The sequence below is a fragment of the Cicer arietinum genome, chromosome 4 (genome assembly GCF_000331145.2).
Source record: "Cicer arietinum cultivar CDC Frontier isolate Library 1 chromosome 4, Cicar.CDCFrontier_v2.0, whole genome shotgun sequence".
Lineage (NCBI taxonomy): Eukaryota > Viridiplantae > Streptophyta > Magnoliopsida > Fabales > Fabaceae > Cicer > Cicer arietinum.
This window is the reverse complement of record NC_021163.2, coordinates 26,323,004-26,336,590: the sequence shown is the minus strand read 5'-3', so window position 1 is coordinate 26,336,590 and position 13,587 is coordinate 26,323,004. Positions and strand designations below refer to the sequence as shown.

The window sequence follows — 13,587 nt, the reverse complement described above, 5'->3', positions numbered from 1 at the left end:
ATACTGCACGACCTTTGCTGGAGTAGACTCTTTTTTTCTTACATCGAGAGACATTGCATTTCGGACACACCTTTAGTAATTCATATTTGTTTCGAAATAAAATGCAATCGTTAGGACACTCATGAATCCTTTTGTAACTCATGCCAATAGAGTACAAAATTCGTTTAGCCTCGTAGGTTCAACTGGATAGTTCATTATCAGCTGGAAAGTTCATTATGTGAAGCTTTTATTAGACCATCCATCAATCGCTTTTAAGTTGTACAACTTTAATATCGCCGACAGTCTTGTGAATTTAGTATAACCATTATATAATTGTTTCTCTGCATCACTCAACAAACTGTCAAACATTTTAGGAGAATTCCGAAGATCTTCTTCAACTGCTTTTGCAATCTCCTCAACTCAGTCTCACTCATATGTATCTGTGACGAAATCATTTTAAGCATATATCGAACCACTCTCAAAATTAGTGTTTCCTTTTTTTTTTCTCACCATGTCTTATCCAACATGTATAGCTTTGATCAATTTCATGCCATACTAAATGTCCTTCCAATTGATCTGCTCTAATGCGTTTTCCAAAAACGACATTTTAAACAAGGACAAATGATTCGATTTGGATCTTTTGCATTCTTCACTGCAAACTCAACAAACTCCTTCACTCTATTTTGATACTCTTTTGACAATCGATTGACAAACAACTATTTTCGGTCTATTTTATATGACCTATATGAATGCAATGTTATACAAATGATAAGCTATTGATAACAATATTATACCAATCTATAGTATATATAGTCTGATTTTAAAATAGAACAGGTCGAACAGATTTAAAAAAAAGAACATATTTTATACGATTTATTAGGTAAAAATTTATTTGATTTATCAAGTAACAATTTATATGATTTATCAAGGTTATGCCATTTATTATCAGGTAACATTTTATATGATTTATCACGTAACAATTTATCAATTTTAGTGACAACAGCAAATTAATAAATACAGTACCTGAGACAACAATCACTTAGGAGAAATTGGCACACAATAGAGGAGCAGTAGAGGAGGGTTAAGCGAGAAGGTGGTGCACAGTAGAGGATGTTACACCCTAAACCCCAAAATAATATATATAATAATTTATATCATATTTCTATAAAATATGCAGCGGATAAATAAAAATATGTTTCCAAGAAAATAAAAACTTTTATTTTTAATTTAGGATATCACGTTTTGGAAAAATCAAAAGGAACACTTTAAACTTCTTTACTCCTATAAAATAGTGCAATCTCAATAAGCTTGATTTAAGTATAATTACTTGATTTAATTCTAAAAACTTACTAGTATTTATAAGGTTTTCATACAATAAGTCGTTTCAAATTAAATAAGTAAAATACAAATTACAACCCTTATTCCCGGTATCACTCTATTGAGCGGAGTTCCTCATAAACTTGAACTTCAAGACTCATTAACCTATAACAACTGCGATTTCCCAAACGCAGGGCCAAGCCAGTCAAACACAAACAATGAAGGAGGTGAATTTTGAAATCATATTAATAGTATAATATGAGTAAGAATAACATGCAAACAATCATAATAGACCGTATCATAATCACATTACGATATATCCAAATATTTAAGTAAATAGTATCATATTATAACATCAAAGTCACTCAAGTAAAATAATTATCTCATCATAATATGCATCAAATCATCTAAGAGTAATTATTATAACTTTTGAAACACATCAATCACAACAAAACAATCACAAGAAAATGCAATGCTATGCATGAGCTTAGACTCTACTTCACAATGTGGTACCATTCTAACTCTGAAGTACTTGGTTAGGAGGCTTGATACTATGCCACCATCTTGGTGGACGGAAAATTCAAATTGGCCTTGTCCTCATAGATCCCTCAACTCAACCCGAGACACATATACGCGACAGTCGAGGTAAACATGTGTTGCATGGTAGCTCCCAACATTTGGAGTGCTACCTCCAAGTCACCTAGGAATTCCCCACCTGAATACCTCCAAGGTCTAACAATCTTGCTTTTAGGCTCAACAACAGACTACCACAATCATGCTCATTCGGTTGTATTTCCCTGGAATCACTAGTCTTGTCAGACCCTACCTATATGATGATAAAATAATATCCACTTCACAAATTCTCAATATTTATTTTCTCCCCTCGTTGGCCTATGATACTCCAGTAAGACAGTCATCTCAAACACAAATCGAAATCACCATTATTTCATCAACTATGGGGTTACTACAATATTCTCATCATAAAATTTATAACATCACTATCATTAATCACACATCATCACATAAACTCATCACAAGTTTATGGCATCACTATCATCAATCATGCATCATCACTTAAACTTATCACAAATTGATAACATCATAATTATTAATCATACATTATCATCATCACATAAAATTATCTCAACACATCAATCTTTTATTATCACATCATATATACTCATCTAATCACACATATACATAGAATTAATTCGACACCCAATATCACAATAACATCAAATACCACACATTTAAAAAAAATCAAATCAATCAACACGTTACAAATATTTCTATTCTATTTTTAATCTCACAATTTCCACATTAATTATTTATCCCTCAAAGGGCTACTACCATACGTAGCGAGCCCTGGATGAATCGTTGGAAAATACGGTTTTCCCGTTCATCTCATAATATATTATACTCATGAATTCAAACGCTCTCTTACCCCTTAACTTATTTTGACGCTTTCACACACGAATACAATTCCATGAGCAAATAACCTCTGTTCATTGACTCTTTGTCCTTCAATTGATCTAACTCAACAATTTATGGGTAAACGTCAAAAGTAAATTATGAGAAGATACTCTAAAAACTAAATTTGAAATTCGATCAAGGAAATTTACCATAAATCAGAAAACTAATCAGTGGATAACATATCCACTTTTCACACGGTCGTTTTGGCATTGGTTTAACTCAAATTGGACTTACGGTGAATAAGAACAGTGCAAAATAAGGAATTTTATAAACGTAGAAGTCGGATATTTTAGAGAGAAATTTGGATGGTGAAAAATATGAGGAAGTATGTTGATTTGACTTCCGAAATGAATAAAACAACATACTGAAATTTGGACGAGAATGGAGAAAATTTTCCTCTTTCAAGTTGATGCTACCCTCTTTCTTTACGTACATCTACTCTCTCTTTGTGGTACATTTCCTTCTTTCACTTTTCAATTAAATTCTTTTTTTTTTAATTAATTAATTAGAGTTTACTCTTACATATGAGCTTAACCCATAAAACACATTTTACTACTTTCTTTTATTTATTTATTTTTTAAAAATAAAACAAACAATTACCAAAACTATTTTTTTAACACTTTTTTTAAACAAAATTTAATTACTAAAATATTGATAATATTTCAAAACTAATATTTTATAAAATAAAATAAAATAAAATAATTAATCTTTTAAAATACATTAATAATCAAAACTCTCATATTAAAATTAATCACTATAATCATACTTACTTTTTTCAAATACTCACATCAAATTACTACCATCGTTAGAAAATAATTGAAATTATAAAATAAATATAACATTAACACTTTATATTAATTACTAAATCATAATAAATATGTATAAAATCATCACACCATAACAACTATATAAAAATAAAGGAAATCAAACACAATATTACTACTATCTCAAACGCACATAAAAATATTACATTAATTGAGTACGCGTATACACACGTAAAATCGCATAAAATCTTATTTTTCAAAATATTACACTAACATACTATTTTTTTAAATATATAAAATAATAAAATAAAATATTTATTACTTGTATCGCTTATTTAATATAATATGTAACAAACTAGCACATCATAGAAAACATCCATATAACGAAAATTAGTCACATAACTTATCAACATATATTCTAAAATAATTTTAACATCAAATTAATTATTTAAATCCTATTTAATTAATAAAATAGTTTATCATAAAATTTGGAGTGTTACAAAGGATGGTTCACATAATAGAGGAGAGGAGGGTTCGTAGGATTAGGGAGAGAACGTATTAAAAATATTTGTATTTATTTAAAGAGAATGATTTTTATCAAATACACATCATTTTACAACGCTTATATAAAAAGGGCTATAAAAGCATTGTAAACATAATGTGGTAGCGCTATAATTTACAGCGCTGTAAAAAAACGTTGTAAACATTATGTGAGAGCGCTATGTGACCCTACAACAGCGCTTTCAGAAAAAACGATATAAACATTATGATCTTATATGACCTACAACAACGTTTTTTCTAAAACGCTTGTCATAAAAGCACTGTTGTATCCTCCGTTAATTTTACAACAGCGCTTTTATAGTGGAAAATCATGAAGATAGAAATGACTAACAGTTCAAATGAAATATAATTTAAAACACAAATTTGAGAAAAATAAAAAATATAAAGGACCGATATAACAAATGAGTCATACTTAAAAACCACAACAAGTTTCAGTTTTTGAGTTAGAAACTTTCTAAGAATTTTTTTTGTAGAATTTTTATTTTTAATAAAATTAATTAATTTTTTATTTTTATTGTTTGTCATATAAGCATTATTAAGCACATGTCAACATTTTAATAATTACATGACATTTTTTTAACGGAATTAGCAAACAAAATATTTTTACAAACGATATAACATAAATGTTAAAGTTGCAAATGAAATATCACTTAAAACCAAATGAAAAAATAATAATTTTAAAAAGACCTAACACACTCAAAAGATTAAAGAAAATATTTCAACAGTTTTTAAAATCATACAAAACAAATGCCTTATGCGAGTTTTATAAACCAAATTGATTTACCTCCTAGATTTTGGATCAAAATTTATTTCTATTACCATGTAATGTTGTAGCATAACAAAGACAACAAAAAAACTTTTACTTAGGAAATATTAGGTTGTGTATTGAACATCACACTAAAAGGAGATTTAAACTTTATAAACTTAGTTGACAATCGATTGACAAGAAACATAACATGTGCAATTGCATTCACCCAAAACACACTTAAGAAAATTTTCTTGAAAAAGCATGACCCGAGTTACATTTAAAATATGTTGATGACCCGAGTTACATTCCATAACATATTAAAGTTGTTTCTGTCAAATTACCCAATGGATATAGATATTTGAGTATTCCATAAATGTTTGGTTATAGATATTTTTTATTTGTTGTTGACGATAAAAGTTGATTCTGTTGGGTTTTCTTAATGAAATTCAAATTTGAAGCTTCTTTTTTGATTCAGTATTTTGTTAAATTGATTCAAACTCAACACAATACAACTAAATATATTTACTCTGATGTGATGTTAAGAATTGAAAAAAAACTACTCTGATGTGATGTTAAAAATTGAAAAAAAACTTAAAAGAATTGAGTAACCTCGTGATCTTTCTATTTAATTGTGATATCATGAAATTGAGATAATTGATTTTAAAATAAAGATAAAAAGGAATAAATAAACATAAAACTCATTCTATTCTATATATAACTCGTTTGTTATTGTTTTCTTAAAAAACTAGTAAGAGACTAGTGCATTTGTATTCAATTTTTTAATTCGAGAAGTATATAAACAATTACAGAAGTATATATTTTTTCGTTAGATGTTTTTCTCAAATATTAAAATAAATTATAAATGTGTATTGTTAACAACATAAAATTAAGACAATCAAAATATAATATAATAACATTGAAACTTATGCAATCAAATTTTGATATAATAAAAACAAATATTAAGTTCAACTTAAAAATAAAGCTAGTTATTCAACAATACATAGATATTTTAACTCATGATAGTTAATGAATTTATAAACTCATGGTACAATAAAAGATTTTTCAATCATATGTCATACACACAAGTAATTTCCAATTTATTTTAAAAAAAATCAAATTATTCTGATTAAATATCATAGATTTAATACATATTTGATTTTGTAGAACGAAGTCATTGTCAATATAAAATTTCCATCATTGTATTCTAATATACATTGTTTCATATATTAATTAATGGTAAATATTTATCTCGGGGTTTATGAACCGAATGCTTCAACATTTTATGTAGTTACTCATTTTTTAGAAAAACAACTTGAAAAAATTGAAGCGTAAATTAAGCTTAATTAGTGACAAATATTTGTCTTATGTATAGTTTTGATATTAAGCTTAAATTAGTATATTATAATTCACTACTAGAAATTTCGCCTATAGTGACCGATTTAGAGACCGAATATTTTTAAGTCACGCTAGCGACCGAAATAGAGACCGTAATTTTGAACTTAAAAACAAAATATTTTTTTGTCACTAAATCGGTCGCTAATGAAATTTAGAGACTGAAATTGCAACTGAATTTTAGTGACCAAAAATTCAGTCGCTAAATATTACCAATAGAAAATTTGCCTTTCACATTAGCGACCGAAATAAAGGCTGAAAATTTAAACCTTGAACATAAATATTATTTCGTCACTAAATCGGTCGCTAACAAAAGGTAGAGATTGAAATAGCAACTAAATTTTAGCGACCAAAATTATAGTCGCTAACTATTTTTTAATTACATAATTTAATTTTCTTTATTAATAAAAAAAAAAGAAAAATGTGAAATAGTTTTTGCAGAACTAATTAAAAAATAATTAAAAAAAGAAATAAAAAAAAAACAAAAATATGTACTCATGCATTTGAATATGTAGTCCTGTCAAATTTCTTTCTTTTTTAGTTCACTCAAATAAACCTTGAAACCCTATTTCCTTCAACCGTTTTTTCTTAACACCACAACTCAAGCTAATCGACTCCCAGCCTAGCTAGACTTGGTTCAAGTAATTAAGCCCAAGCAACACTTATTCCTTACCGCATTCAATTATTTTGTCCACTTCTCTTTCTTTTCTTTCACAATCAGTTCCTTTTTCTTTCTTAACCCACCACAAATCCTAAAACCATCCTCCATTGCTAATCCCATCTCAAACCAACCTCCGCAACTACGGCGTGAAGCTAACCGGGTCTCTTAAACAGTTAAACTGCAACTGTGACGTGAAGCCCTCATTGTTTGTGGTCTCGACGGCTATCATGAACCAGAAGATAAGGAATTTATATTCTAATTTTCTGATTATGCTTCATTATTTGTGTTTTTTTTTTTGTGTGACCTAATCATTTTGAATTTATTTAACTAAAGGGGGTAAAAAAATTCTGCATATAAAGTGTTTGATAATATGCACTTTTTGTCAAGAGACTGAAATTTGCAACTTGATTTGTTTTAGATTTAATTGTCGGTAAATTATGAATGTAGCTTTAGATTTTCAGACTCTGCTCATGATTCTAATGTTGTCTTTCGTATGTTTTACTAAAATTGAAGAACATAATAACCTGCCCCAATGGTTGCGTTGTTAAAAAAAATATGAATACTAATACGTGTTACTGAAATTTATGGCTGCAGTTGGTAATTAGTAAACTACCTATTTTCTTGGTTTAATTGGCTTCTATGGCATTACTCATTTTTCAAGCACATAAAAGTGTCTTAACCTACCTGATGCTAACTATTATTATGCAATTTTCTTGAGTTTTATTAGTGGATTAACATATTGGAGTTTGATAATCAATAGATTAAAATGAATAATTAGCCAGAATGGTGCATGTGATTAGTAATATGGTTGCATACTGGGCAGACTTAGTAAATTCAGTCGCTGATTTGGTCACAACAGCTAGCAACTAGCAATTTACCTACCGATTTAAATTGGTCACTAAATCGGTCGCTATTGGATTTAATGAGCGAAATATTGGTCTCTAAAAGCGTTTTTTCTAGTGGTAATTATTTTCATCTTTATTTATATATATAAAAAATCTAAATTTAACAAATTGATTAGTGATAAAAATATGTCTCGGGTATGAATTAAACACTCCGACAACTTCTTTATTCTATGTTTTTTTTTATATTTAATAGTGACAAATATGTGTCTCATATTAGTTTTTGTATCATTAACATCTATTTGTCCCGTGTTTTTTATTTATATTTATTTGTGATAAAAATTTTATTCCTTTTTTATATTAATAAGTGATGAATATTTATCCCATACTTTTTTTATATTTATTAATGACAAATATATATCCCACATTTTTAATGTATCAATAATAAATATTTATCCTATGATTTTTTTATTTATCAGTTATAAATATTTATCCAATATTTTTTCAATATTCATCAGTAATAAACATTTATCTTGCGTTATGTTATATTTATCCGCGACAAATATGTATCTCTTATATTTTAATGTATCAATGAAAAATATTTGTCTCATATTTTTTTATATTTAATAGTGATAAATATTTATCACTAGGTTTTTTAATTCTTTGAGATATATATTTGTCTTGTGTATGGTTTTTATAATAAATTATAAATTATATATTATAATTATTTTCATTTTTATTTATATGGTATTCAAAAAATACAAAAATTAAACTAATATATTAGTGAGAAACATTTGTCTCATGTATGAATTGTACTCTAGAATTTTTCTTTTGTGACTTATTTTCATAAAAAGAACGTAAAAAAAATACTAAATTAGTGACAAATGTTTTAATATAATAAAGTATAATTAGTATAATATAATAATAAATTTAGTGACAAATATTTGTTCTGTGTATGTTGTCATAATAAATTCTAATAAGCCTTTTATAATTATTCGTGTTTTAATTTAGAAGAAATAAAAAAAAAACTAAATTAAAGTAATTGATTTGTGAGAATCTTTATCCTATATATGAATTGTACACTCAAACTAATTCTTTATTGACTATGTTTTTTTTTTATAAAAATAAAACATTGATGTGTGAAAAATTATAGTTATTGTACTGTTTGCATTTTTATTGAAAAGATATAACTAAAAAAAATACTAAATATAGTTAATTGATTGACGACAAACATTTGTCTCATGTATAAATTGTATGCTCCAATTATATTTTTAATGACTCATTTTTCTGAAAAATATCGTGAAGAGAGTGAAGTGTAAAAAAAAATATAATTTATATTATAATTATTCACATAAAAATTTATGTTGACAATATTAAAAAAAAAAATTTAATTGATTCTTTAGTGACAAATATTTGTCCAATGTATAGTTATAATTATAATTAGTATTAGTATATTATAATGATTTTCATTTTTTAGAAATTTACGTTGTATCTTTTTCTTTAGTTACTCATTTAAAGAAGATTCTGAACCTTGTACACAGGAATCGAATGATGTGGAATTACTAATGCTCAAAGTAGCCATTGATGGTAATGATGCATCAGTGAAGAAAAGAAGAATGGTTGAAATGTTTGAGAATGAAGAAATTGTGGCATTGGAGATGGATAACTTTGAGTCTCAGCAAATAGGAAAGGTTGTTGCAAATACTAAAGGAAAAAGGAAAATTAGTGTTTCAGGGATATAATCAACTGCTTAAAAAAAGTCATAAAAAAGGAAGTGGATGATCATGTTGCATATTTCTTCTACACTAGTGCCATTCTATTTAATTAAATATGGAATTGGCTATAAACCTATTTCCTATCATGATATTAGAGAGAAGTTATTGAAAAGAGCAGTAGATAGAACTAACACAATGATTGATAAGTTTAAGGCCTAGTTGAAGAGAATCGGTTGATCATTCATCAAGTTACTATAAAGAATGCAAGGCAACTCAAGTTACTATAGTCAAGAAGTCCACAAATGAGAGAGATTTGATTAGGCCTAAATGGTGGGAGATATATGGAGATTATACTCCAGAGTTAAAGAGGTTTGCTATTCGTGTTTTAAGTTTGACTTGTAGCTCTTCTAGATGTGAGCATAATTGAAGTGCGTTTGAAATAGATATTTAACGTATGGCTTTGTTTATAGTTTTTAATTTATAATTTAAATTTATTTATGTTTTATTTTCTTGGTTCATACCAAGAAAAGGAATTAGTTGCATCAAAAAAGAATACATGATTTGGTTTATGTGATGGCAAACATGAGGTTAACAAAGAAATAAACAAGAAATAAGAAATCAATTTCATTTGTTGATATTGAATATGATGATGGATTTTTAACTACCAAAGATGGACATGTTAACCATGATGGAAATGTGACACAACCTACCAATGTTGAAATGAATGCAAGTTGTGCAATTGTCGGTTCAAGCGTCCTCCACCTCCATCTTCAGATAATATAGATACTTATAATTTGATCTTCAATTCTAATATTTAAGAACATTTGTCATCTGGGGAAGATGGAGATAGTGATGAAGATGATGTTATGAGTGATTGAACTTTTGAAGAAATTTGATCTTATTTTTGAATTATTTTAACCTTTAATTTTAGGATCTATGTTTAATGTTTTTATATTTTAGATAGAAAATTATCCTATTTTGGTACAACTTTAAAATAATTGAGTATCACACTCTATTGTGGTGATTTTTAGTAACTTTTTTCTATTGAAATTTTATAATTTTTGATGAATTTATCATCACATATAAGTATATATGTAATGTATAAATTACTTTTTATACTATTTTAATATGAGATAAAGACATACAAGTTTATCAGTCGAGTTTTTCCAAACAAAACGAGTTTATTTAAACTCTTGAATTTGACAACCGTACACACACGTATAGATTTTGATAGTTACGTGGGTTGTTACGACTTTACCAATTTGAAAAAAAGTATCCCAACCATATCAAGTTACCAACTAAACCAATTCACACAAATCACATTAAATGTTTAGTTTCACTTTATGTCCCTTATTTTTCACATTCACAAAAAATATTATTTCCACTTTAAAATTGAAAATTTTAGTCACTCAATTATCACATTTTTACTGTTTGTACCGAAACCTATATATATATTTTATCCTTGAAATGATGATTTTTCACACCAAATGGTGATTTATTGTACCAATTATAAATTTGAAGAGAAAATACTACTTTTTAGGATACAAAATAATCACTTATATGCTAAATATAATTATTTGTGGAGTAAAAACTATGCACTATAAACTATAATACCAAAAGACGGACTTATGACTTATAAACTATAATATATGTTTGGTAACATATATAAGAGTTTATAGCTTATAATTTTTTTCTCAATTTTATCGTTATTATTGTAAAAAAATTCCTATTTTATCCTTTATAGTTTATTTATTATAATATAAAATATCCCTAAAAAATGCCACAATATCCCTCTAAATTTTCAACTGCACTTCTACGTTTTCTCAAAACTCTAAAATATCCCTCTTCGAGTTTTCATCTCCTACTTCCTTTATGTGTTTGGATGTCTACCATAAATTATGGTTCCCATTTTTTTAAATTTCGCACCATACACATTTTAAAAAATACTTATGAGAGAATGTCATTGAGTATCATAGGGTGTGTGTAACAACTCCAAACTCCCAAATAAAATTCAAAAAGGTAGAGGCCCACATTGTATACATTGTTGTCGGGCCCCCAAACCCTAATCAGGTACAGAACACTACCATCCGGCCAAGGCCCACTTACTCACAGAACTCAAACGAATCCTTAAGACTCTGTGTGGAAAGGAATAGAACCGAAAAGAATAGAATGAGACAAAGGATCAATTGTTTGGATATATGGAATGGTTTCTGCGGATATACCATTTTATTCCATTCCACCAATTTCTATTAATCCAAACAGAGCTTAAAACCAGAAAAGGTAAAGAGCCTGAACAAAAATTTGAAGACAGGAATGGAAAAGGAAAAGTGTGCGAGTCTTTTAATAATAAAAGTGCAATGAATAGATGTAGAGAAAAAGGAAACAAGAAGGACGTGACCGTTCAGAAGCGTCACCTTTAACTCAAAAAAAAAAAAAATCAAAACGTAGATATGATCATAATAGCAAGCACTTAATTAAAATCGAAACAGGTAAACCGCATTAAATTTAATAAAATTGGCAGGTCTACTTTTCTCTATTTCGAATCACATTGAATTTATAGTCTATAAACTCAAACGTTTCACTAACAAGCACTTTTCCAATTTTTCACAAATTAAATACACTCATAATTTTAAATTATGGTCGCTGTTGTGTTTCGGTTATATGACAAACTATTATATTATTGAAAAATGTGAAAAAATTTGACCGATGAAACCTACATTGCACTCAATATTACGATGCACTTGCAGCCTAAAATTCAAAAACATGAATATTCATCATTGCCTAATGTAAATCTAATACTACAATTTTAATTAATACTATGTAGATTAGTGAATATTTGAAAACCACTAATATTAACCTGAAGAATTACAGTGAATCAAAAACTATACATTGATAAAGGTTTTAAAAATGATGAAATCAACGTTAGCCACGACTAAACCAAACACACATTGAATGGGAGAAACAAAAACAGAACTAATTTACTTGAGTAATCAAGTTACGAATACCTTTTCATTCCACAACACACACACTCTTGAAGGTGTTTTAGTTTCACTTCATCCATTTCCGCGCATAGGCGAAGATTGTGGTGTGTAATAAGGAGAAGTAGCACACGGCGTAGAAAACGGCGTCGTTTCATTTAACAACTCATCAACCGTCACAACAACTTCATCAAGGACAACACTCTCACTCAACCGCGTGGTGTTCACCGCCACAGTTTTATTCACCGTTACCGCACTACATTCCGTTGAAGAACCATTCTCAGACTCAACTCCTTCTATTTCTTCTTCCTTGATCGTGAAAAGCACTCGCGAAGGACCGTACAAACATTGCCACTTCGCCACGTGGCTCTGAAGCTCCACATCAAGCTCACGCTCCCTTTCACCTGGTGAAGTACACGACGAAGATGGAAGTGAAGGTTCTTGTGGCTCGGCGCGGACACGTGGACGGAGTCTTAAACGGCGTTTCCATAAAACGTATAAGATCTCAACGGCGAGAGCCGTAAGAGTAACGGCCGTTAACACCGTGATGGTAGTTCCGAACTTGTTAAGACCCATCATAATGAAAAAATAAATAAAATGAAACGCACGCACGACACCGTTGTTTCGGTTTTTGATTTTGTTTATTTGGTGGTTGATTTGGCTTTGTCGTTTCGTCACTAAACGGCAAAAGGCTAAATGTAGGGGTGAAATGGTAAAATCAGCAAATGATGATTTTAGGCAAATTATTTACAAAAAGTGAAAAAATTAACAAAGAGAGAGTGATGAAGGGTAGCCAGTGCACTAATAGAAGGAGGTTTGGATTGTCACGTTTTTGCTGGTTAAAAGGTTTAAAGGTGGCAGTGGTAGATGATGGCTTTAGTGGGATGGAAAATGATGTTTCCTCGGAAATGTGGGTGTTATTATTGCGATGTTGCTCTTTCTTTTCTTTGAACAATTTCTATTTAGTAGAAATAAATTTAATAAATTTTAGAAAGAAATGAATCATTCAACAGAATTTAATTATATTTATAATAAATTTTAAATATAAATTATTAGGGTTTTATTTTTTCAAAAATTAAAGGGTTAAAAATAAACAAAATAAACTAAGTTATGTATCAGTTGATAATAAAATTTCGATACATTTTTCAAATTTATTG

The 13,587-nt window shown here is 28.4% G+C and overlaps 1 protein-coding gene across 1 annotated transcript; it reads right to left on the bottom strand.

Moving 5' to 3' along the window:
- Window positions 1-12,505: 12,505 nt before the first annotated feature.
- On the bottom strand, window positions 12,506-13,006 carry LOC101493948 (uncharacterized). The gene has a single exon (XM_004497646.1). The coding sequence runs from the start codon at window positions 13,004-13,006 to the stop codon at window positions 12,506-12,508; it is 501 nt and encodes a 166-aa protein (XP_004497703.1).
- Window positions 13,007-13,587: the final 581 nt, after the last annotated feature.

Coding starts and splice junctions, on each gene's coding strand:
- LOC101493948 (XM_004497646.1), bottom strand. CDS start 13,006: ATGGGTCTTAACAAGTTCGGAACTACCATCACGGTGTTAACGGCCGTT.